The sequence below is a fragment of the Astatotilapia calliptera genome, chromosome 4 (genome assembly GCF_900246225.1).
Source record: "Astatotilapia calliptera chromosome 4, fAstCal1.2, whole genome shotgun sequence".
Classification (NCBI taxonomy): Eukaryota; Metazoa; Chordata; class Actinopteri; order Cichliformes; family Cichlidae; genus Astatotilapia; species Astatotilapia calliptera.
The window spans coordinates 27,645,500-27,672,102 of NC_039305.1; the positions used below are offsets into that span (position 1 = coordinate 27,645,500).

The following is a 26,603-nucleotide window of genomic DNA, read 5'->3' on the forward strand; positions in this document are numbered from 1 at the left end:
TACACTCAACCCCGCTACACACACTGCTGATGTCAGACTCCAGTCATGTCGACCCTCCTCAGGATCAACGATACCATCATGTTCATGGCGTTTCTTCAGAGCCGTGAGTAAAAGTAGCTTTAGTGCCGCATGCGTCTTCTCTCTAATTTCCGATATTGTGCGTGTTGCTGCAATCTACTGTATCTGCTGTCCTGTTATGTTACCGGCTAAAACATGTCTGCATTTCGAAACGGGTCAGGATGACATGCTTTAGTGGCGCAACGGAGGATGCTCTCGGGGAAAAGCATCAGCAACACCGTTGTAGCGATTTTTTTAAAAACACACATTAATTTATTGTTACATCACAGAAAGATTATTTTCTTTTTTACCCGGCTCGACAATAGATTGTATAGATTGCAATATCCCCCTGCAATATAAGCATGGATAGAGAAATATAATGACATACACTTGACACAGTGAGACTGTGTGTTTTTGCGTGTGTGACTATTTGCAGTTATGACTAAAGGAGCAATGGAGATGCGAGGCTTTATCAATCGCATTAGACGTGTTGCCTTCAAGTACTGTCGGGTTTTGGACACTTTGTCAATACCTTAGCTAATTTCCTCTTAAGTGTGTGTGTATGTGTGTGTGTGTGTGTGGGGGGGGGGGGGGGGGGGGGCTTTCGAAAATGTGCAAATCACAAATCGTGCTATTCACACAATAAGGTTAGTACAGACATGACCCTACTTTTGAAATCGCTTTTGAAATGAGCTGAGATGGCCTATTTATAACTCAGACAAACTGATCATATAAATGGACTGGTTATTATATAGCACTTTTCTACATTATTTATACAACACGACTCATTCATCCATTCACACATATTCTACAGGTGTTAGTAAGTGCTTTCTATCTAACATTTACATGCATTCATTCTCCAGTGAATACATCAGAGAGAAACTTGGTGTTCAGTGTGTGAGGCTACTTAGGCATGCAGACTGGAGCAGTGAGGATGGACCACTAACCTTCTTATTAGTAGATCACCTGCGCTACAGCCAAAATAGTATAATACTGTTCTTCCCCAAAACTAATGATCCACTGCATATGAGCACTGTAATAGCTTACCGAATAGAATACATTGAAGCTTAAATTAATATAAAATTTCGGAAAAAGATTAAATGTGCTCTCACTGACGGCCAGCATTGAGTGTTCATCTATTACTGAATGTATAAAATTGCTGGACTAAAATCATCAATCACATTATAGCTAATAATCAAACAGTTTTGTTGTGACACTTGCATGATCAGTTCTTGAATTTTGTGCATAATGATGCATAGCAAAGCATGACTTAAATGTGCCTTTTCTGTGCACACTTGGATGGTCATGCTTTAAAAAAGAGAATGGTCTAAAATAGAGACCTAGTTATATGAGCAGTGCTTACATAACCTAGAGATAGTTATGTGAGAAAATCCCAGTAGATCAACAGTTTCTGAAATACTCACTGATGCCAGACTAGCCCGTTTGGCACCAATGACCATGCCACATGCAATTTCACTTAAATCACCTTTTTTCCCCCCTGTTCTGATACTAAGGCTGGACTTTAATCATTGTGATCACATCTACATGCCTAAGTGCACTGAGTTGCTGACATGTGATTGGCTAAAATTTGCAATAAGCAGTTCAACAGGTAACCTAATACATTGTCTGGTGAGTGCATACAGAGGGTAAAATAAGTATTGAACACGTCACCAATTTTTTAAGAAAATATATTTCTAAAAGTGCTACTGACATGAAATTCTCATCAAATGTCTCAACCCATCAAACCCACACATGCAAATAAATCAAACCATAGAAGTACATAATTAAATTATGTGTACTAATGATGCAGAAATGACACAGGGAAAAGTTTTCAGGATTCAGGTCAGGTCATTGGCTGGGCTAGTCTAGGAGGTTTACTTTCTTTCTCTATTCAAAGGAGCTTGCAAAGATTTCTTTCTCTATAAGCAAATGAGCGTTTCCTTGGCTGTGTGTTTGGGATTGTTGTTTTGCTGACACGTCCCTCGTTTCACCTTCATCATCCTGGTAGGTGGCAGTGGATTTTTTTTAATCAAAAATGTCTCAGAACATCTTTCCATTCATCTTTCCTTCAATTATATGACCCCCCCCCCCCCCCCCCCCCAATGCTGAATGCCAAAAAACAGCCACATACCATGCTGTTCCTACCTCCAAATTTCACTGTTGATATGGTGTTTTTGGGGCGACATGCAGTCTGTTTTTACCTCCAAACATAGTGTGTATTATGGCATCCAAATGCTTTAGTTTTGGTCTTAATTAATCAGGCTATATCCTGGCAGTATTTCACAGGCTTGTCTAAATGTTGGTCAGCAAACTGTAAACGCGGTGTGGTGAGTGTCCATACATGGTTGAGCGCATTATTTATTGCTTTCTTTCAACCAATTCTACCTGCTGATTTCAGGTCTTTCTGTAGCTCTCCACAACTGGTCCTTGGCTCTTGGAAAACTCTTCTGATAATTCTTTTCACTGCCTTCCTGAAATCTTGCGGGGATCACCTGGTCGTGGCCTGCTTATGGTAAAATGATGTTCTTACCAATTCTAGATTATGGCTCCAACAGTGCTCACTGGCACATTCAGTAGTTTAGGAATTCTTCTGTGCCAAATCCCATCAAGATGTTTTGCAACAATAAGGTTTCAATGCAATGGCGTGTCCAGCGGGGTGGCCTGGGGGGGCACAGGCCACCCCCCCAACCAGACTGGCCACCCCAGGTGCCACCCCAAAGGTAAAACAATAAAATTCAAACAAATGTACGATTATGTTTTCACGGTGAAGCTCAGATATCCGAGTGTAAGTGAATGCAGCATCGGCTTCTGCGCTATGTGCATCACGTTAGCAAAGGTAGGAGAGCCAAGCACAAAAGACAGCACTGCAGGAAACAATTTTTCGGTGAAAGAAAATGAGAACAGAATAAATGTCCCGGTAAGTAATATTAAGTTTGTTGAGTTTAGTAAACTTCGGTGAAATTAGAATCCCAAGGAGAAAATAACACTTAAAGAATTATTGCAGCCGTCGTATATTTCAGACAGTAGGCTACTGAGGGCAGCTAACATAAGAGTTATGAGTTATAAGATATAATCTAAGTCGTAACATTGCTGTATGGAGCTGCAGATTTGGTTGCAGGTTAACATAGGACTGGCCATCGGGCATACCGGGCATATGCCCGGTGGCTTATTTTTTTATTTTATTTTTTTGTAATGGCATGAACAATGACAGGTGGTGGGCTGGCCAGATGCTGGCAGATGTGTAAAAATAACTCAGTTGTTTGGTGGTATCTATGGCGGGGCTTCCACAGAGGCCAGCAGGTGGATGAGGGAAGGGGAGGCAGGTGGAGAGCCCCGAGGAGGCCACCAGTCCAAGTGTCAGGTGAACTGAACTTCAGGTAAGAAGTTATGACCTGCAGTCTATCTGGGTCAGATATAAACCAAGTTTAGGTGCAGTTTATTTTCGTTGTGCTGACTTTTTACTGTCAGTTGCAATAACTCGTACTGCGTTCTAGCCAGCTTGATGGAGTTTTTAGGTGGGTGATGTTACTGATAGTGAACTTTATTTTATTCATAAGGTTAGTTAGTAGAGTTGCCAACGGGTCCTTAAAAAAATGGGATGGTCCCTCATTCAGAGAAAATATTACACGTTTCGTATTGAGCTGAGAAGAGACGCAGTTTGTCCCGAACTTTAGCTAGAATGGAAAAAGACACAAAGCTGGAGTTATTCTGTCGTTACGCTGCACAGCTGCCTCTTCTTCTCTCATTCTCTCCCCCCTCCCTCTCCTGTTTCTACTTCAATCATAAAACTGATCAATGATCAGCTCATCGGCTTTTCTCTCTTGTTTGTTTATCACTCACTTTGCGCCAGAAAGAGGAAACCTGCTGATGTCGCGCTAAACAACAGCAGCACGTTTAAGCTTGATCAGCTGTTGTCAGAATTTATTTAATATTAATTTCTAGTATCAGTTGATGTTTGCTGGAGCCACAGCTGTAAAGCTGCTGGTCATGATGTCAGTTTGGATATATGGTGAGAGGGAAACATGAAGATGAAACCAGGAGATGTCCTTACTGAATCATCAGAGCTGAACAGATGATGGAGAAACAAGTTTACCTTTTAGGTGACATGAATGAGTTGAAGGGAAGTTATGAACTGTTTCTGAGAGACAAATAACACCAGGATCCTTTTCTAAGCAGCTGACAGCTGGTAACTGTGCAGGGGCGGGTCTAGGAAGTTTTTGCCAGGGGGCCAGGTAGGGCATTAACAGGGAAAGGGGGCACAAAGAAATACTTTTCTTTCTTATTCTCATTTAAAATATCTAGCTTTTATTAAATAATTATCTAAATCTTACAACCATAGTTTTTATCTGACGTAAAATGTATAGAAATCATACATATACCAAAAAGACAGTGTACATCACTGTCACAACAGCATTTGTTTTCATTCAAAGTCTTTATGGCTTTAATGGGGCAGGGATAGCTCAGTAGGTAAAGTGGTCGCCCCATGATCGGAAGGTCGGCGGTTTGAATCCAATTAACGGCTACCCTGAGGTACCCCTGAGCAAGGTACCGTCCCTACACACTGCTCCCCGGGCGCCTGCTTAGTGGGCTGCCCACTGCTTCACTGAGTGAATGGGTCAAATGCAGAGAAAAACAAGTAATTTCCCCATGGGGATCAATAAAGTCTCCATTATTATTATTATTATTATTATACCTGGTGGGCCGGTCTGTAGTCAAAATGCCAGATTTTCTGTCCCAGTCCAGCCCTGCAGGTTAATACTGGCAGTGTCACCATGCCAGCTGACTGTATTTCATCATCAGCCAGTGTTGTTCTTCATACATCAATATTACCAAAGTTTACCATAAGGCAGCATAGAAAGTGTTTACTTGCTTTCAGGTTTCATTCAAATGTTAGTCTTTTCAGTTGTTTCCCCACTTTTTTCCTGTTTCAAAATCAAACACCAGTTTGTGAGAAGATTATCTTCTTTTTTTAATAGGCAGATAAAGTTTTGCATTGGCATTGGCTAATTTGTCAATTGTTTGTTACAAATGTTCGTATTTTAATATTAAAAAATGTTTTTGCCCAAAACATATGTGCACTATGTGTCAGTAAAAATACTATGCAAATATTGCTGTCCTTGAATGCTGAGTAAACACTGACAAAGCACTGATTGTATCTCTTGTACTTTATCAACACAGTATCTAAAAACTTTGCACCGTAGTGGTTAAAATCTCATTCTAATAAGAGTTAAAAGCGCATTCGGTTATTAGGTTTACAGGGTTATTGAATTATGGTTAATGGTTGGTAGAATTTTTTTTAAACATTATCTGCCAATTACATCTGCCACCCTTCTCCAAATCTGTGCCCCTACCTGGCCCCCCCAACAAAAATTTTCTAGACACGCCACTGTTTCAATGGTCTGGAGAGAGCTCATTGGTTTTTACCCATCATGAGATGTTTCTTGGTAATGAGACACATTTTTTAAAATAGGTCAGTTGGGACTGAATCAGCTGACGTTAATTCCTGTTTTATTTTGACAGTGTCTGTGTACTACTGTGTGTTCAATTTTGCTTTCCCTGTCCTGTTAGTTCATCGTTTAATTATCCTGTGTATATTTTAGTCTCCCCCTGCTTGTTGTTGCGTCATCCCTGTTTGCTGTGTGATTCCCTGTACCCTATACTTTCCATGTTTTCTAGTTCCCAGTTCCTAATTTCTCCCTCGTTAGAGTTTTTTAGTGATGTTCCGTTTGAAGCGGAGGCTCTGGTGCAGAAAACCAAAAACAACACACTGCTTCTGAAGCAGTGTCGAGGCTTGGTTCGGCTAACCTGAGTCACATGATCAGTGATGTGTGAAGCTTCATTTGGTACGTCTCTGCTTCAATACCTGTTTCCATGGTTTATAATGAAGGGAATCATTGGCAGGATTTGTGCTGTGTTGTTGTGATTTTGTGTGAGAGAGCGAAGTGTGTGACATATTGAGAGACATGGAGCCAGCGAGAAAGAGAGGACATTCTGCCTATTCCTAAAGAAAAAATAAATAGAACAGTCTTATGTGTTGTTTTTATTTTACTAGTTTTTAAAAAATTCTACCCCAAGGTAAAAAAGTACCTAAAATACATTATAGATATAAGTTATAATATATTATATACAAGTGTAGCTGTGCATTGGTTAATTACATAACCATGTGGAAATGGGGACCTTACAGCACAAGCATACTCCCAACCTATTATAAGAGCGTGTTGTATATTATTATAAAGAATGTTTTGCTTTCAAATGTCAAGAAGTCGAACAAAAGGAGACCATAACACAGCACGTTTAAGAAAAAGTTTATTTATCAAAAGTATTTATTAATCAAATAATCATTCTTTTTCACTCCCCCCCGCCCCCCCATAAATACATACATACATTCATACATACATAAAAACATGTTCAAAGCACCTCAGTCACATGATATTAAACAGAAACTGTCAACTCAGCTCTGTAGGAAGCAGTTCATTTCAAGCTGTTTATTCAAGCTGCTCTTCATACTTTTGGCCACAAGATGGCACAAAAGAGGACTGTTGAACAGCTTCGAGTAATGAAACCTTTTTGAATACAAGCTTCAATGTTTCAGAAAGCTTAATTTGGCCATCATAGCTGCCACCTTAAAACTAATTCCCTTGTGTTCGAGTCCTGTGTTTGGGTTCTGCCTTGCCTGTCACACAGCCACATATGACATTCAATCTGTATAGGGATTAAAAATACAGAGTACAATACAGACAGTTTTACTAGTTCTCCTACTTTAAATGCTACTGAAACCTGTACAAGCCAACCAATAACAGAGGAATATAACGACACAGACGGCATAACATTATGGCCACTTGCCTTATATTCTGTTGGTCCCCCTTTTACTGCCAAAAGAAACATGGGGAGTCATGGACTATGCTAGACTGTAGTATCTGACAACAAGATGTTAGCAAAGATTCTTTGAGTTCTGTAAGTTGTGAGATAGGACCTCCTGGATTGGAATTGCTTATCCAGCTGTGTGTGTGTGATATTCTCTGTTTGACTTGGTTTGTTGAAGTGTTCAGTTTTGAGTTGTATGGAGGGGATTTTTACTTAGGTTGTGTTTTTGTTCATATTTGGTATTTATAGTTATCATTTTTAGATTTTCTTCAGGGTTGTTTTTTCTGTCCTCCTGTGTTCCCTTTGTCAAGTCTGCCTTTCTCTTAGATCTTCCGTGCTTAGTCAGTCTTGTCTTCATGTTTATTTATCTTTTGTCTATGTCACGTTCTTTTGTCTTCGTCCCTGTCTGTGTTTATGCATCTTGTTTTATTCTTTATATGTCTTTACATGTGCTCTGAAGCCTCGGCACAGTACCTCCCATCACTGTGTTCCCTGTGTGTTTCGCATTTCCCCATTAGTATCCTGAGTTTCTTGTAATTTTGCCCCGTCTACTTTTTTGTAAAGTTATTTTGAGTTTAGTTCTGTCTCTGAGTTCTGCATATTGGGTCTCAACCTGCCTGCTACACAGCAACGCATGACACCAGCACATCAGAAAACAGAGACAGACTCTTTAGTGGAGATATCATCTGAATTTCAGGAGCGGGACCACTCCTCCTTCACTCCCCCTCCGGCCTCAGGCTATAACCCCCCCCCCTCCAATACCTGCTGTTCTCATTTTCATGCTCCCCCTGCCCCCCCCCCCCTTTTCTTTCTGCTCTTCTCCTCTTCTCCTCTCCTCTCTTCCTTTCCTCCATTTATTTCTCGTTAGTACATGGGGATCTGCCCGGCCCGAGAGCCGTTGCCAGTCCCCTTCAAGGCCTTCCCCAAACCGCAGCACTATACACACTTCCTCATCCCTCATTGCCCATCGTTACCGAGGAAGTGGTCCCTGCTAGTGAATTGTCATTGTAGCAATGAAGCATTAAACAACGAAACTGAGTTGCAATTCTCTCAGTGCGAAAAGAAGAAAAAATAAAGTAAACAAAATCAGAATCAGAATCAGAATCAGAAAGGGTTTTATTGCCAAATGTTGAGCAGGTTTACAACATTAGGAAATTGCTGCGGTGCTTCAGTGCAAACATACTGTCATAAAAATATAAAAATAAGAATAAGAATTAAAAGTGCTAAGTGGATAGATATATACATGATATATACATGAGTGCAGGTGGTGCAGGTGGTGATCAGTGCCAAACAACATTATGCACTCCACACTGTATATAAATGCCACTTGTTTTGCACATATTCAACTCTGTATATTTTATATATTTTATTATTATTATTATTATTATTATTATTTTATTTTATTTTTTTACTATTTAATTTGTAAAAATGTGTATACACACACACACACACACACACACACACACACACACACACACACACACACACACACACACACACACACGTAGGAAAATATTTAGTATACACATCCAGAAATGCATACACTATTATATATTGTACATATATTTATTAGTTTCAGGTTGGCCATTCTTGTATTTTGCTCGTTTGTGTTGTTGTGTTTGCACATCTCTGTTGCTTGTGGGGCTCGCACACAAGAATTTCACTTGCATGTGCTGTGCCAGTGTGCCTGCACATGTGATGTGACAATAAAAAGTGATTTGATTTGATTTGATTTGATTTGAACATGGAATGATGCAGTGAACACAGCGTAGGGTCATGTGTTAGTGGTGGGAACAGTCATACGGTTATTGTTCATGTGTCCGACAGCAGAGGGGAAGAAACTGTTCTTATGGCGAGAGGTTCTGGTGCAAATGGACCGGAGCCTCCTGCCTGAGGGGAGCAGGTCAAACAGACTGTGTCCAGGGTGAGAAGGGTCAGCGAGATTACAGAGATTAAAGAGATTACACATTCAAATCCACTTCCAAATCCAGTCCCAGCTGAAGTTGATCAGACCCCAGCTTGCATCCCAGCAGCAACCGTCCATGGATCATGGATATGGATGTTTTAGCAATGTGCTGGGGGAACTTCAATTGCTTCCCCAAATGGGGTTGTAGCTTCCAGGCTGTGTAGAGAAGACCTGACCTTGTCCTTTGCTGTTGGCAGGACTTCTCTCCAGCTTTGACAAAGGCAATTCTCCTCTTCGTGGCAAGATGTTATTTCCCAGAGAAGATTGCATTGCCAATGCTTTCTGCCACTGCTTTCAGCATTTGGTTGTTACGCCAGTGGTAGCAACCTTCTGCAGAGCCTTTGGACATCTACTCTGTAGATGTTCTAAGTATCCCCTTTTTGAGCATAGCTGACAGATTGGTGTCTCATGGTTGCCCCACATAATAGAGATTGGCTGGGCTTGGTAGGGCATGGATGAGGAATCAGACACAATGGACATCCGCTTGCATGATGTTCCTCAGGTGATTTTCCACTGTAGCTTACGTTTTGTCCAGGCCACCTGCTGCCTGAGCCCCACTGTCCTACACATTTGCTCTTCCTTCACATCTGCTCAGTCCTCTTCTTGGATTATGTGGTCTCTCTCATTTTCTCTAGCCTTGTCCATGTGAGGCTTTTGGGGGGGGGTGGGGACAAGCAAGCTCTCCTGGATGCCAGTGTACCCACCAAATCCTTGCAAGATGTCCTTACCTCCTGGATATTACAACAACATCAGTTAACTCCTGGAACTGATGTTGTTGTAACAGTCAGGTCATCCATAAATGCTCTTATCGGATGACTAAGATGGTACATCTGGTTATAATCCCTTTTTCCTGCCGATGACAATCTGATGTTTCTGTCCTAGAAGTGACGGTCAACATGAAGATCCTTGCTACTCTGCTCTCCGAAGGGTCCCCAACCTTCTACCTCCTTAGGATGTCTTGAAGGTCAGCTTGTTTCTTCTTTCTTCTCACTACACCTTATATGTTTTTTGAAGGTATGGAGCTCTTGCCTCAGCTGGATCTTGATGGCTCTGGTGTAAGTGGTTCTTGTGTAAGTGGGCTTGGTATCTACTTTCTTGACAACACTGAATCTTTCTGCTGCATAGCCGCAAATTATGTTAGTCATTGTATGGAGTCGGCGGTGTGAAGGCACCTGAAGGCCAGTACTTATGAGTGGATTCAAGCACAGACACAATACAGAGCAGTGTTAAGGTTTTTACAAGTTTTATTGTAAACACAGGAAGAACAACCTGGACCAGAAGCTGCTGTTGACTGTCTACCGCACCTCATTGGAGAGCATGGTTTCCTATTGCCTGGGTGTCTGGCCCACAGATGAGAACAGGAAGCATGCACATAGGGTAACACTGCTGAAAAAAATCTTTATTTTTTATTTATTTTATTTATTTTAGCTGTCCTCCGCCACCCTGGAGGCCGTCAATTGCTCCTGTCTCAGGAAAACAAGGGCCATCACAGGTGGCCTCTTGCATCTTGCCTGCCACCTGTTTGACCCGTTGCCCTCCAGACGGTATCTTAGGTTTATAAGGTTCTCACACCTCCAGACTCACAAACAGCTTTCCCCCCTGGGTTATCTGGATTTTAAAAAAGAGATCATTTATCCTTCAGATGCAGATGTACAACTGAGTCTAAAGGTCTCTCTTTCAAGGATGCCAATGTTAAAATTTTGGATAGAGAAAACAGATGGCTTGAAAGAGGAGTGAAAGAGGAGGTGGCTACGACACCAACAGTCTGATGTCTATAATCCAGCTTTTGAGATCCCTTCCCAGACACCTTAACATATAGCACTCACATCCTGGGCCATTTGACCTCAATAAATAATATAAATCACATGATAGGGTGGGGCTAGGTTTCACTATGGGTTCACCTGAAACCTTGGCTGATTGTGTCCCACACCGTTTTCACACCTTGGCTCGTGTGATTAGGTAGAGGATCGATACAGGGTCCATGACCCTCTTGCGGACACTCCCATAGGGCTTAAAATCTGGGACTCTCAACCAATTGCACCTAGAACTGAAGAAGCTTCTTGGATGAGAGGTGAAACGTCTTCAAGAAAACTTAAAGAAGTCCAGACTCTTTTATTTCCAAGCTCCTTAGACTACGATGACCTGGATGACTGAGAACCTTCACAGATACATTTAAAATGCTTCTCCTGACACACTTCAATAATCAGGCTCCATCTTATTGTAAAGACCTCCTAGTCCCATCTCACCCTAATAGTGGTGACTTGTGGTTCTTTAAAAGTATAATGGTAGGCAGAGCCTTCAGCTTTCAGGAGCTTCTATTGTGGAACCTGCACCATCGCTTGCCACGTGGCCAACCCCTGGACAAGCTTCGCCGTCGGCGCTGGACAAGTCAAGGCCGACCACGCAGAAGGCAGTGGCAGCGCGTTAACAGTTCAGGAGGCCGAAGCTGAAGCTGGACCATGCGAGGCTGATGCTGGGGCTGGACCAGGCATGGATGAGGATGCTTGACGCTGCAGGCGTGGATGAGGATGCTGCGAAGCTGAAGCTGATGCTGAAGCTGCAGGTGAGGCTTAAGCTGCAGGTGAGGATGATGTCAATGCTGCAGACGAGGATGATGCTGATGCTGCAGATGACAGCGTGGATGTTGTAGGTGGCAGCGCTGCAGGCGATGGCATGGAAGCCGCAGGCGGTGGCGCTGCAGACGACGGCGCGATAGACGGCGGTGATGGCCGAACGGGCTTCTTGGAAGCAGCAAGCAGCAAGCTGAAGCAACTCCTCGGACCTCCCAGCAAAAGCAGGATGCTGGAGCAGTTTCTCGGACCCCCCAGCAGAAGCTGCCAATGATGGTTATGGCTGGACGGGCTCCTCGGACCCCCCAGCGAAAACAGTCACAGAACCAGCAGGCACGTGGGCTTCTGGCACACATGAGGCAAAACCAGCAGGCATGGGGGCCTCTGGCACACATGAGACAAAATCAGCAGGTGTAGGAGCAGACACACACTATAAATACACACAAGGTAATGAGGGAATGACACACAGGAGGGGAGCACAGCCGAACCTAATTCACAAGACGAGACACAGACCTACAAAGTAAAACAGGAAACACACAGACTGTTTTACAACACAAATTCGGGGATACGAACAGAGCACAGAGGACAGACACAGGTAGGGCTGATAAAACACGGAAGCACCAAACCCTGAGAACTAATACAAAATTAGAATTAACACAAAACACAAGATGAAACCAAAAGGAAACACAAAACGCTGGGTCACCGACCCAGGACCATGACAATCTCTAATAATCGGCTATGTACCACAGGACTTCAAGCTGGCTGTAGTTAAACCTTTACTCAAAAAGCCATCTCTAGCCCCAGCTGTCTTAGCTAATTATAGGCCAATCTCCAACCTTCCTTTCATATCAAAAATCCTTGAAAGAGTAGATGTCAAACAGCTAACAGATAATCTGCAGAGGAATGGCTTATTTGAAGTTTCAGTCAAGTTTCAGAGCTTATCACAGCACAGAAACAGCTTTAGTGAAGGTTACAAATGATCTTCTTATGGCCTCTGACAGTAGACTCATCTCTGTGCCCTTACTGCTAGACCTCAGTGCAGCGTTCGATACTGTTGACCATAATATCCTATTAGAGCGATTAGAGCATGCTGTAGGTATTACAGGTACTGCGCTGCAGTGGTTTGTATCATATCTATCTAATAGAATCCAATTTGTGCATGTAAATGGAGAGTCCTCTTCACACACTGAGGTCAACTATGGAGTTCCACAGGGTTCAGTGCTAGGACCAATTCTGTTTACATTATACATGCTTCCCCTAGGCAGTATCATTAGAAGACATAGCATACATTTTCACTGCTATGCTGATGACACCCAGCTCTATCTATCTATGAAGACAGATAACAAACACCAATTAGTTAAACTGCAATTAGTTAAAGACATAAAGACCTGTATGGCCGCTAACTTTCTGCTTCTTAATTTAGATAAAACTGAGGTTATTGTACTTGGCCCTGAAAATCATAGAAATATGGTATCTAACCAGATTCTTACTAACAGTGTTACTAAAACCATTTAACTCAGTTACATCACTGCCACATTAATCCTAGAAGCACTTCGGTATAAGATGAAACTCCACAGATACAAAGAAAAAGAAGAATGGAAGCCAAAATCAGTAAGGATGTTAGTTAACTAATGATAAAGAGGTACAACAGGGTTTCCATAACAGAGGGTCTGGAATATGCCACACAGAGACTCACAGCTCTGGTCACTTAGCTCAAGAGATATACCAGAGAAGCAGAGGCCAAAAGAATAAATGGCCTGGTCTCCAAAGATCCATCCATGGTGTATTGTCAGCTTCAAGGGCAGACCTACCCAGAAATGAAAATAAGCAATATTAGAAGAACATCTGAGAGAAAAAGGTGTCCCACTACACCAATGCCAAGTGGCTGGTGGGCCTAAGAGTAGGAAAAAAGCAACCTCACAAAGGAAGGTATCCAACAACAGCATGAAGAGTTGGAGAGCACCAGGACCAGACATTGTCCCACAACTACTGAATGAAGAAGCTAATAGCAATCTATGGATTGCAGTACAAATAAAATGTCTGCTAACAGTATGTACTCATTCATACTGTCCAACACAGGGCAGAACAATAGCTATCAAAGGGGTAAAACAACATCAAGCTATTGGCCAATTATCTGCCTCTCCACAACATGGAAGCTCCTCTCAGATATCATAGCAACCAAGTTGAATAAGCACATGAGTGAGATATGAGCACACTTCAGAGACATATTGCAAAAAAAACAAAAAACAACAACAACAGGGCGTAAAGCCCCAGCTATTGGTTCACAGAACAGTTGACCAGACAGACCCGAGCATTGTCTGTATTGGCTACAAGGCACTCTGTGACTCAATGCACAGCACATGGATACTGGAGTCCTTAGCACTATACAAGGTTAATAATGCACTTATAACATTCATCAGGAACTCAGTGTTGAACGTGGAAGACAACACTGAAGGCCAACTCCAAGGCACTATCTACCTTCAAGTGCAGAATATACCAAGGTCCCTGCAGCTATTCCGCATAGGCCTCAACCCCCTAAGCCAGCTCATCACGAAGAGTGGAAGAGACTGGAATATACATTCAGGACTAGAATGACCATCAGATACCTTGTGTACATGAATAACATCAAGCTGTATACTACTTCAAGTAAGACATTAACTCACCTTCAATACATATGCCCCACTAGTCATCAGATACCCAGCTGGAATAATAAGTTGGCCAATAGAGGAGATAAATCCCACTGAAGCCAGACCAAGAAAAAAACCAAAAAACGTGACATTTCTTTTCTTTGTTTTTTCTACTTATTTGGGGCAAGAGTAACAATAATCTTTGTATTTTTATTCAAAGAACCCCATAGATTTTTATATTTAATCATACTTCAGAAGTAATTTTAGCATTAACTTCATGTAGTAGAATTAAAGGTGTCTGTAACAGAACCTTTAAACCTAGTTCACACTTTAAACCTGGTGAGGCGTGATTGCAGATGTCACTCAGGTGCATCTGTGGTCCATGCAGCGGCACCGCAGACCACGCGCCTCCACATATCATATAAACTCCAATAAATAATCAGAAGAGTTTTTGCGGCGGCATCCTTCCGTGTCAAGAAGTGATGTTGTAACATTCAGACAGGTGTTCTTTCAGGTATGCCAGCATCAGTGTGCATGACTGAGAAGTCCTGTCCATGAGTGGCAGTCTCAATCGCATGCGTCGCAGACACAAGGAGACGTCTGATGAGGCTGGTGTTTGTCTGCCTCCCTTCTGGCTCTCTTTTCAGAGATGTGTGCAGCCCTGTTTTCCTCTGCCTTTTCTGCTCCCCTCCTGACAGTGAGGCGCCAGACTGAGCGATCAAGTGTGCCGGGTTTCCATGCCATGGTATTTATGCTGCACAGTTTCATGTCTTTTTTACAGACATCTTTAAAGTGCAGCCGTGGGTGCTTGGTCTTGCTTGGTCGCAAGCCCTTCATCAACTCGCCAGGTCCTTCAAGGATGCAGCCAAGTTCCATTTGACTGATGTGGCCAAGACAATGAAGGTGCCACTCACAAAGAAGGGCAAACATGCTGTCCATGTTTGTGGATTTCAGGACCTCTGAATTGGGCACTTTGTTTAGTCTTTGAATCCACAGAATGCACTGCAGGCACCTCAGGTGGAAGTTTTCTCTCATGCCTCATGTAGTTGGTCGAGGCTTCACTGCTATAAAGAATGATTGTAGGTTGTACCCATCTATAGCGATGTTTTGGGGGGTGATCTTTACCCCGTGCCATGACTTGCATCTTCTTTAAACTTACAGCAAGCCTGAATTCCTTGTAAGCATAGAAGAGACAAGTAACAAGCTGTTTCAAGTGTCTTCCTTGTGGGATGTTAAGCCTGTGTCATCAGCAAAGAGCAACTCAAGTATAGAGTAGAAACTAGGGCTGAACGATTATGGAAAATAATCTAATTGCGATTTTTTTTGCCCCAATATTGCGATTGCGATGCGATATGCGATTATTTTTTAAGGTCTTTGTCTTCTGTATTATTAAACAAAGACAAGCAATACATCATATAGTATGGCCAATACTATATTACATTAATTTTAAACTGTTCTTTCCTGGAAGACAGACCTCTGTTATGATGACATGAGGTGATGCATGAATTGATGACTGACATTTTTATTTAACTTCTTCAATCACAACAGTATATTTGAACATACACAATAGTTTATTTTTAGCTTACAAACATCTGAGCATAAAGTGCTGACAAGGAACCCTGGTGTAAACATTAAAATGAAAGTCAGTGCAATGTGCAGATTGCAGAAATATACATAAAAAAATCAGTGGCTTTACCACACTCAGTTTTTCGACATCTGTGAACTACTAGACAGTCATTCAATTAAAAAATAATATTAAATAAATAAAACTAATAAATAAAAAATGCACACATCTTACTGATCTCTGCAGTCAGTAACATTACACATAAAGTGCAAACATAATAGCAATTGTATAAACACACACACAAACACGCCTTTAAAATTTAAAGGCGTGAAATTGGACGGTCTAGCCTTCTGATTAGCGTCACCGCTGTCTCGGTGGAGTTTAATAAACTCGGCCGTCTGCTTCTTGCTATCTAAAATATAACCAGACACTGGTGTAAATTCTCGACTGTCTCATACTTCTGTTTAATAAGTTTTCTGTTTGACGTTTAGTCAGCTGTGTGAAAACCAAGGAGGAACCCACCCGGGGGATTAATAAAGTTTTATTTTATCTAATCTAATAACTTTAATCTCAGCCAAACCGATTTACTCACGAACAAACAAAACACTGAAAAAAGCCCAACAATAACATTTTTAGGTCGTCTAAGTGACTTATATATTACGTTTAACCCGAGCAGCGAAACTCCGCGGTGATCTGAAAATGATGTGCCGGGAGTTGTGCCGTTCTCGGCCGCATCAGTAACCCTCGAGCTCCTGGCTAGCTGTCGAGCTGGTGGGTAGCAGACGCCTCTGAAAACGTCGAAGCACTTTTGCAAATATGGGATATCTTGATAAACCGAGCAGATATTTGATGTTTACACAACTACTTTCTCGCCTGAAAATATGTTAAAAGTTTATTTTGTGACCCAGAAAGATTAGTATGAGTAATTTTAAAACTTAGTAGCGGCCGCCATTGCTGGAAACTGGAGTTTGGCTGGGCCGCGCTATGAATTCTGGGATATGGTAGTAATTTGGACAGCCTTCGGCGCGTCGCTGTGACGTAATCGGTCTACAAATGCGGCCTCAGGAGGATGCAGCCCATGAATTTGGACATGTCCAGAGTATAATCGCAGCCTTTGCGGTTAGAAAATTGCACTTGATCATGTCGCGATATTATCGCAAATGCGATATATCGTTCAGCCCTAGTAGAAACAGTGTGTGGATAACATGGATGTAGACTCCACTGTGTTTGTGTTTTAGTGAAGGGGTAACCATGTGATGAATACATACGGGCTTGCTCTGGTCTGTCCTTGGCTGATGCTGATTGTGCTTCTGTAAAAATCCCTTAATAATACAGCTAAGTGAATTGATTTGAAAATTTAGAGCCAAAATGGGGAAAACGACGACAAACACAGGCAGTATGTGGGCTGAATGTGTGTGAGAGAGGCAGAGACTTTGATGTGAGGGGTGGGGTGGTAGGGGGTGCATTGGAATTATGTTTTTTGTTACATTCAGCATGAACAAAATGTGTGGTTTTAACCATGGTCACATGTTTGAGTGACTCTCTGCTGCCAGCCATTCCTTTTTCTTTCCTTTTTTTATTTGAAAATATTAATTTCAAGTAAACCGATATGAATCAGTATGCATTAGAACAGTATCCAGAATCACAAGCAATAGATTACATGTTGTTTCTGTTCCACAAACTGTCCTGAGCTGTTGTTGGTCTGTTAAAGATCCATATGCAAACTGTATACCATTAAGGATATTTGGAATGGATATTTGCAGTTAATCAATCAATCAATAAAATATACAGTACTGTGAAAACAGTGGGGAGCCACCCCTCATTACATTTTGCTTCCAAGGAGATGTTCTGGTGGAGTTGCTCTCCGGGGTTTTTGAAGACCTTTCAAACCATAACAAAATCTCTTGTTTGTTAGGCAACTGTTCGGCCACCGTCATATATAAATCAGTTAAGCATAAAAAGGCACACACCACAAGAGACAAAACAGTACTGTATCTACATATAAAAAATAATAGAACAGACAGACAGAATCGGAGACACTGACACACTAGATGAGAGATGGATCTGGCTGATCACTTGATCTACTACTACTTGCTGAAGAAATAGTCTCAGTGGAATGGTGGCATTCAAGAAGCTATTCCTAATAAAGGGAAATAGGAACAAAAGGATAAGTAACCAAAATTACACACAAACTGGACTGGACGTTATTTGGAGCAGGTGGAGTGATGAATCCAAATTCAATTTCTTGTTTGTTTGTTTCTTGTTTGTTAACAGGTATGGACTGTACAGAGAGTACCAAAAGGCATCGTCATGGCTGCATTTCTGACAATAGTGTTGGATGTTGTAACTCAAAGTTTTGGATGTCAAAACTGATGATAATGATGGATCACGATGGAATAATATATCACCATTCAGCAGTATTTTTGGTTAGCGCCCATCAATTAGTCTTAGGCCCCACTTCTATGTATCAAATTACAGGTAGTGATCTTTTTCTACTCTCCAACCTCATTGAAACATATAAACTCCTGGCTGCACACACACTGGCTTTAACTTCTGTCAGGATGTAGACTTTTATACATTTATTGCTGCTAGTGCTCCTGTTGTGTGAAATGGGTGTGGAGGAGCATGGTGAGGTCACATGGCTACTAGTTTTTCTGTCTGTTCACCCATTCCAGTTTGTTGCAGTAATCAGAATCAGAATGCTTTATTGATCCCTAGGGGAAATTATTTTGGTTACAGCGCTCACACCTATGGGCAATCTAGATTAATCAATTAACCTATCCCCAATAACTGCATGTCTTTGTACGGTGGGAGGAAGCCAGAGTACCCGGAGAGAACCCATGCAAGCATGGGGACAACATGCAAACTCCACACAGAAAGCCCCTGGCCTGATGGTGGAATTGAACTCAGGACGTCAACAGCGCTAACCTAACATTACTGGCCTTACGGATCAGTTTATTGTAACTTAACAGAGCGAAGAATTTCTACAATTCTCCCCCATTTTGTCTCTTTCCCTTGTAGCTAACTGATGATGGATCTGTTCAGCAGAGGGGAGCTGGGGCTGCTGGGAGGAGGAGAGGGCCTCAGAGATGATGTGGCTGCGCATGGCATCCGCTGGCCACCCAGTCGTCTGCCAGAAGACATGTATCCGCCGTCTGGATTGGCCCTGGCTGCTGCCTACCATGACATCAAGCTCCGACTAGCCAGTCTGGAGAGGGAGAACAGTAGCATTAAAAGGAAACTCGAACACTACGAAGTCAAGGTGGAGAGCAGCAGGCACACACACATATCCACACATCCTAGACCCCATACACAAAACAGCATACAGTAACATTTCTGTGTTGGGAATGCTTTGTTTGTGCCCTGTCCCCCAGTTCCCTATGATTACTGAGTTTGGAGAGGAGACAATACTGTGTTGTTCCTGTGAGCCCATCATCAAAGATACCAGCACTATTCAGTCACAGACCACCAACCTACAACAGAGGATCAACTCCCTCACTCAGGAGGTAAAATTTGACATGCAGTACACCAGTTAGATGTGTCTGGTCAAGTCTCTTATGTGAATCATGTTGAGGTTTTTTCTCTGTCAGCCTTGTTTGGATTTTTTGTAATCTGACAAATAGTGAACACACAGCTGAGAATCAGGCAAAACAGTGATGAGACACATACCAGACTGTTATGATGTTGCACAGCAGTCAGGACCACAAGCACTGTACTTGCACAGTGAAGCTCTAATTCAAGGAGTTTAAGAGAAATATTACATTAACTGTTCAGGAAGTCTCTCATTTTCAGATTTGATTAACTATCATGACATACCATTGACATACTTCAGATCCTCAGACTGAAAAAAAAAAATGCTAAAAAAAAGTCCTAGGGGTTACCTCTTGGAACCGCAAAGCAATAACACAGATTTGAGCCATGGCAAATGTCTCAGTAACTAGGAGGCCTTCATAATGGGAGAAACCTTTCTCCTTTTAAAATGTAAAATTATATCATAACATATCTTTCTGAAATTTAGATACCTGTAGTATACTGTATTTCATTTGGAATTAATTGAAATTGTTAGAAATAATTTTTCTCAGCTCCAAAAGAGCAAAGAGAGAGAAGAGAGACTGGAAGAAGTCATCCAAGCTTACGAGAAGATTCACCTGGAGAAAAGCAATGTCCAGAGAGACCTAGACAAAATGGTAAATACATACAAACATAATAATGTGTTTTGTACTGTTAAACACATTTTGTGCTGAGGTATTTCCTAGCAGATTGGGTTTCAGTTGCAATTTGCTGTGTTTCCATTTGTGTGAGACAGACAACTCTAGTGGAGCAGCACGTGGACAGGATCCGCATCCTCGAATCAGCTCTCAGGCAGAGAGATAGTTCCCTGCAGAAACTCAGCACTGAGCTGCACAGCAAAGACTTACATAAGTCTCAACTCCATGCCAGTCTAGACATACCGAGAGGTGGGTTCTTTATATATCAGGGGCACATCTGCTTAAATAAATGTCTATGGTAGCAGTAGGAGAAATATCCTAATCCATAAAGGGCAAGTAAAAACTATACTGTTTGTAACTGTCATAGTTATAGTTCAGGATTTCCATTTATTTAAAATCTGTCACATTCACAAATTCATTGCTTTACATATTCTATTCCCGCTATTCTTCTGTACCAACGGCAGGGCGGGGCATTCCTGATGAATGCTATAGAGCACTATTAGCCTTGTACAGTGTGTGTGTGGCATTGGGTCATAGTCTGTCTTGTAGTCAATCCAAGCAATGCTGTCTGGTCTTCTCCACTATCGGAGGGCGATGGCCCTCTAGTATGCACTCCGCGCTCATGTGTTTACTCATGTGCCTATTCAGCTTGGTTGCTATGCCTTAGTGGAGCTTCTATGTTGTGAAGATGCAGGCAATTAGCAGGTTTGATGGTACTGGACCGTTTTGAGGATCCTTCATGATTACGATTGTTCTTCCATTCGTTAGTCAAACACCTTAGTAGTGCTGCCAAGCATCCTTGGTCTGCCTGTCATAGTGTGGATGTTTGGGGAGTTTGAGACCTGTTTTTTCCAACCTTGGAAGACACGTTTTCCTTTTCTCCTCCATTTGGGGCGGAGCTGGTCTCTGCTGTGGTCTAGGTACACCTGCTCATCATAGGGCTACAATAAAGTGAGGGTATTTAAGGACCAACTTGAACCTTCATTCTTGGAATTAACTCTGCTCTCTGCTCGGATTCCTGTTCGGTCCTTTCCTAGTTTGTTGAATTATGTCTTTGAAAATCAAAGGAATCCTTTCTTGCAATGGAACAATTGCTAGGGCATGATCCGGACAGCAGGAGGTAACAGCGAACAGAGTTGACCACCCACAAAGTTCTGGGACACACTTTCGGGTGAGGTCAGAAGCTGGTCAGCTAAGCAAAGTTTAAAAGAGCCTGCAGTAATAACAAGCCAGCCCCAAGTACTGCTTCATCTCCTTTTTGGTTTTGGTGACATAGTGTCACGGCGGGGTGCGCCGGTGTGTTTGTTGGAGCGGACCCAAAAGCAGACACTGGAGGCAAGGAGCTGGTTTGCAAACTGAAGGTGAGCCTTTATTTCGGCTGAAAACATGAAACTATGAAACACCAAGCATAACTATGATAAATTATGTTGAACCTATGACTGACCATGATAACAAAAGGTAAAACTATGACTGTGACTAGATGACATGAGGAAAATTGGCAGACGTCCTGACAATGAACAGTAATAGACAAAGGACTTAAATACACACATGAGGTGATCAGGGGAAGTGGAGACACATGAGGAAACAGCTGACTCGGATGAACATAATGATGCACAGGAAATGTAAACTAAAACACAACGACATGAAAACTGGACTTTCAAAATAAACAGGAAAACATGACACCACACAGGCATGACAGCATTAACCAGGCAGAGCAGAAACATGACACATAAGACACAATAAACAACAATGGGAACTCTGTGGCTCCACTCTGCTCCAACAGCACCAATTCATAGTCAATGTGTTGGTAACACTTGTCATGTGTTACCAACACACTTCATCCAGCTCCACTTGGTGAGCTGGATGAAGGGAGCAATACAAGCAATTTATCTCCCAGCAAAAATTATCTTAGGTGCTGCTGATGTTCCTCGGCCTAGAGCAAATTTTCCCATGATAACCTCCCCAGTGTGTATAGCTTTGCTTTTAGGTCCAGAACATATTGAAGTTCATTCTTACCTGAGCTTGGACCTTGCTCCCAGCTTTCTTTAATGACGTCCAGCACCCCCTGTGGCTTCCTGCCAAACAGCATTTCCTTGCTAACGCTGCTCAAACTGGGTTACACTGCGAAATCCAGAGCAAGGAGATATATGTGAAGCTGTCATTTCTTTTTTTCATTTTTGTTTTTTTGTTTTTTTTTTTCCAGATGGTCCAGGGCCAACACTGCAGAGCTCCTGCAGTCTGGATGCCCTTCTGGACCTGAAGGTGCAGCAGCTGGAGGCTGAGCTGGAGGGTGCGCAGAACCAGGCTGAGGGGGCTTTTCAGAGAGAGAAGGCAATGAGGGCTGAGGTCCAGAGGCTGCAGCATGAGGTAGCAAAGCTGCGGGAAGCACAAAGACAGGTACCTCTCAATTGCTTTAAATGCTTAACTGGCCATGATCAAGTACAGATGGACTGCAGGACATTGTGATCTCACAACTGCTGTGGGTCAACAAAGCACACTTAGGCAGTCATGACTAAGGTGCTGCCATGCAGCCACGCTTTAACGTTAAAGCTTATAAGCTGCACTATTGTCCATTATATGTCAGGTTATTTTAAAACAAATTCAACAAACAAATTACACTCCTGGACTGCCACTTGCTGCAGTCTTTCAGAGTTATTGTGGTAAAAAAAAACAAAACCCTTAAATTAAAATAAATGAATAAATCTTCAGAAATTGTTAGAATACGATAATACGAGGATACTGAGGAAAGGTTTTCAATCATTTATCCCATGCATAGACTTTAAGCTTTATTTTACATACTCCCAAATATTAATTTATAATAATATTAATTTATAAACATTTATCATTTTCAGTCACATCTCGTGTTTTCCTTCAGTGATTGGTAGTTCTAACCACAGATCCTTGTGTGTCTGTGTCAGTCACAGGACCTGTCTTCTCACTGTGAACACTGTGACGTAGAATGGATAAAGAAAGCCGGCGATGAACAGTAAGTCTAATTACAAAGAATATTTAAATAGAAGTCTATAGTTCATTGTCTTATGCGTGTGTCTGTGTGTGTGTGTGCTCCAGGGTTAACCTGGCATTAGCTTACACGGAGCTCACAGAGGAGCTGGGTCATGTTCGCTGTCTGGCTGCAAAGCAGAGTGACCTTCTGCAGCATGTCTCACAGGAGCCTGGTAAGCAACCTGAAAGAGTGACTAATTTGTGGATTTTGTGGTAGAATATTTGTCAGAGAGACTTGTCCTGTAGATATGCTAAAAGTCTCTACCAGCTTGAAAGTTTTTCATTTTAATTGCATGTACTGTACCCACTTACTGGAACAGTTTTTGTACTGAGGCTCAAGTGTTACTGTGAAACAGTAATAAACATCTTTCTTTCATCTTAGTCAATAGCTGATAGTTTATAGCAACTCATGTTAGCTGTGGAGTTGTTGGATCATGATGAAAGAGTTCAAACATCCTCTGTTTACATCAGACTGCAGGAGGTATAATCAGCCTTCTGTATAGATGACCATACCGTGACCACTGCAACTTCTACTTGGATTCTACTTGATTGGAAGCTATGCAGTAACTTGTTGGACACATGTCAGCACCCACAGTAAACTTAAGTGAACTATCTATGGGACAAACCCTATAGTCACTAATTTAGCTATTGATTTTGATTGATTTTGATAGTCTTTGCAATTCTTACACATTTAAGCAGAAGTTGTTTTCAGGTCTGTTATTTCCTTTCTTCATTCATCTTTCTCTTGCTCTTGCACAGCTCCTCAGCATCTCTCTCCAACCTCTTCCCAGCGTGCCTCACTCTCCCCTGACAGATTCCTCCCCACTCCCCCATCTCCTATGTCCTCAACTGAAGGGTCCATCTCCTATTCCCATCAGCAGACTAGCAGCCGCCTACGAGCTAAGTTCCAGGGTCGCCGAAGTTACTCAGAGGTTAGGTTACACATTTTAGTAGAACATGAAAATGACAACTACTTTGTGAAATATTTTTATGTATTTTATTTTGTACTGATCCTTGCCTCCTGTTTCCAAGGTATCTAACACATCAGTCAACCAAAAGCCCCCAGTTCATCTGTTAAGGGACCCAGTATCTACGCTTCCCAAACCCAGGCACGTCCATGGGGACATGCAGGCTTACGGTCAAACCAAAAGTCAGCTCTGTACCTCACTGGTGGGTTTGGTCAGACCAGCATCAGCTCATGGAGCTGGAGTGGAGAGAGGAGGAGGAAGGGGCGTAGAAAGGTGTGGTGACAACAGCCTGAGCAGCAGTCCTTGTCACTGTGTTCTCGACCTGGACTTTCCTGTGGCTGCTGAGGTGAGAAGTAGAACTTGTATTCACTTAGTTCTTGTTTTTCAGATGTTATGATGAAACAACGGTTTGTAACCCATTTTAGCAGTGAGTGCTGGGTGCTCTGGCCATTACCAGTCCATAGTCCATAGTTTATTTGAAGATTTTATGACGCTTGAGCATGCTGAGTTGGACAAATCAAGATGAGGTATTTTAGTGTCAAATTTTCTCTTTTTGGTTACCCTTGATATTTTAGATGTAGTGGGCTTCAAAGTAGTCTTCCACTGATGGCCATATTCCTATTTGGCTTCACTAGATAAAACTTGCTGACCTATTGCTAGTGTTTGCTAGCACTAACATTCTTGGTAATGCAGACAAATGGCTTGATGCACAATGTAGCAGCTAGCTAATGGAGTCTGTGTTGTGCTAGGAACTGGTTGTTTGTTCAACTTAGTAAATAGTGGATTCGTTTCTAAGCTGCCTTTGGCTAGTGGATTATCAGAGAAAAGTAATCACTCTGATAATCATTTAGTCATTTTTGATGTAACATGATAGTTACATCAAAAATGACTACTATTCTGCCAAACTACAGTATCTACTTAACCCTACTTTTCTTCTCATGAAGGTTCACCACTTCTGTCACACTGATGAGCCAACTGAACCCACGCCACTGGTAACACCACCTCAGTCTTCAGATGATGAAGAGGTGATGATAATGATTCTGATGTTTACTGATTTTCATCTAGAGTTAGAGGTCATATTGAAGATGTGTGGGGTTGTGTGCTATGTAAATTTACAGGACGTATGTACATATCCATCGCCCGTTGCCAGCCCACCTCATACTCTTGGTGCTGTTGGGACTGGTTCATCGTCACCTAGGGAACAGCCCCTTCACTCCTCTTTCCAGTCTCCAAGGAAACAGTCCCACCATCCCTCTTTCTCAGCCCTTGAGGGCCCTACCATGCTCTCATGCCATCTGCCTCCCTACGTGAACACTGAGCATGCTCAGTCATGGCCATCTATTAATGTGAGTAGAAAACAATATTGGGGATTACATGAAGCTATTAAGAGATTTCCTGCAGACCCAACACGCTCAGTGCTGCAGCTCAAAAGAAGTCCCACTGAAGCACAAAACCCCTCTGTTACCTCGGGTAATTTAATTTGTTTAACATGCTGAAGATTATGTTTGTATAATTTGTGTATGGAAAAAAAATGTAAGTTGCTTTAAAAAGACATTCCTGTATTCCTTTTAGCTGATGCCACAGAGAAATAAATCTGCCTGTTTAGTTTGTGCAGTAAAGATGAGACACTGAAATATTATTTTAAACTTGGTAAAAAAAAAAGAAAAACACTCTCACAGACACTTGCACAAACTCTTAAGACTCTTAAGACTCTGTAATACAGGAGAAAGTAATATTTAAACCCTGAAATAAGTTAGCAACTTGTATTTCCAGTTCTCCTGGCATAGATGGGCTTTCTTCATGAGGTTTTGTTAGATGCTCGAATAGAGTCTCTGGTTAACTCAAACTTTACCAAGCTCTGGTTCTGATGCAGCCAATGGAGCAGATTGTGCCCATTCAAGACAATGATCCATCCATCATCTTCTTGCTCTTATTAATTTCAGGGTTGCAGGAAGCTGGGGTCCTACCCCAGCTGTCTAGTGCAAGAGTCAGGATAGACCCTGGACAGGCAGCCTACAGTGATTCAAACTTCACCAACTGTGTCATTTTAGAAGCATTCCAAAAGCAGCTTTCCACTCTGCAACACTGGACAGAGCTGGCAAGGAAGGCAGAAAAATCAAACTTTGCATGTGAAAAATTCCCAATGTAATTTGAAGCTCTGCAAAAAATTAGTAATTAGTAGCATCTTCTCAGAAATTTAATGTCACAGATACACACCATTTCTGATAAATATCTGTGACAATGACTCTTTGGCAATGTTGAATATTTTCATTATATTGTTCTAAATGTTGAAGTAAGTAAATAGCCACCCCATTCATGAATTACGTTTTGGTTTGCTCACAAGCGGCTAAATAAGACACTGAATGTCATCACATTAAACAAAGACACACACTTTGTTAGTGTCCAAATATTATCGTTTTGCTTCTTTTCATTATGTTTGCTCTTCTAAAATCATATAACTGTTATGAGCTTGTTGAGATTAGCTTGCCGAAAGCTTCAGTTCAATTAAATCAAGTTTTTTAATTAATGGGATGACTGTGGATCAGGAAATAGCACATATCATCTGCCATTCGGAAGGCTGGTGGTTTGGCATGCCAAATGGAGCAGCAGAGGATCAAAGTATCCTTGGGCAAGATACTGAAGCTTGAGTTGCTTCCGATGTGCTTATTGGAGTGTGAATACGTGTGTGGAAAAGACAAAATAGATAGAGAGGGGGAAAAAAAGAGTGAGATATAGGCCTATTTAACAACATATACTGTTTACACGAGATAATTTT

At 41.9% G+C, this 26,603-nt stretch overlaps 1 protein-coding gene across 3 annotated transcripts; it reads left to right on the forward strand.

Annotated features, from left to right (window-relative positions):
* LOC113021310 (TANK-binding kinase 1-binding protein 1-like) lies at window positions 1–26,264 on the forward strand. 3 transcript variants are annotated; one of them, XM_026165906.1, is made up of 12 exons: window positions 1–103; window positions 18,670–18,910; window positions 19,023–19,154; window positions 19,731–19,835; window positions 19,955–20,105; window positions 22,060–22,253; window positions 22,775–22,842; window positions 22,926–23,032; window positions 23,619–23,791; window positions 23,892–24,173; window positions 24,772–24,852; window positions 24,946–26,264. In XM_026165906.1, exons 2-12 carry the CDS (start codon window positions 18,677–18,679, stop codon window positions 25,321–25,323), a joined length of 1,905 nt encoding a protein of 634 aa, XP_026021691.1. In that variant the 5' UTR covers window positions 1–103; window positions 18,670–18,676; the 3' UTR covers window positions 25,324–26,264. The 3 variants fall into 3 exon arrangements, 2 of the variants coding, with proteins under 2 accessions (XP_026021691.1, XP_026021692.1); XM_026165907.1 differs by lacking the exon at window positions 1–103 and adding an exon at window positions 2,947–2,974; XR_003272278.1 differs by lacking the exons at window positions 23,892–24,173; window positions 24,772–24,852; window positions 24,946–26,264 and adding an exon at window positions 23,331–23,440 and having other exon boundaries at window positions 23,619–23,683.
* The last annotated feature ends 339 nt before the right edge of the window (window positions 26,265–26,603 follow it).

Coding starts and splice junctions, on each gene's coding strand:
- LOC113021310 (XM_026165906.1), top strand. CDS start 18,677: ATGATGGATCTGTTCAGCAGAGGGGAGCTGGGGCTGCTGGGAGGAGGA. Junction 22,254..22,774: donor TGCGGGAAGCACAAAGACAG/GTACCTCTCAAT, acceptor TGTCTGTGTCAG/TCACAGGACCTGTCTTCTCA. Junction 23,033..23,618: donor GCATGTCTCACAGGAGCCTG/GTAAGCAACCTG, acceptor GCTCTTGCACAG/CTCCTCAGCATCTCTCTCCA.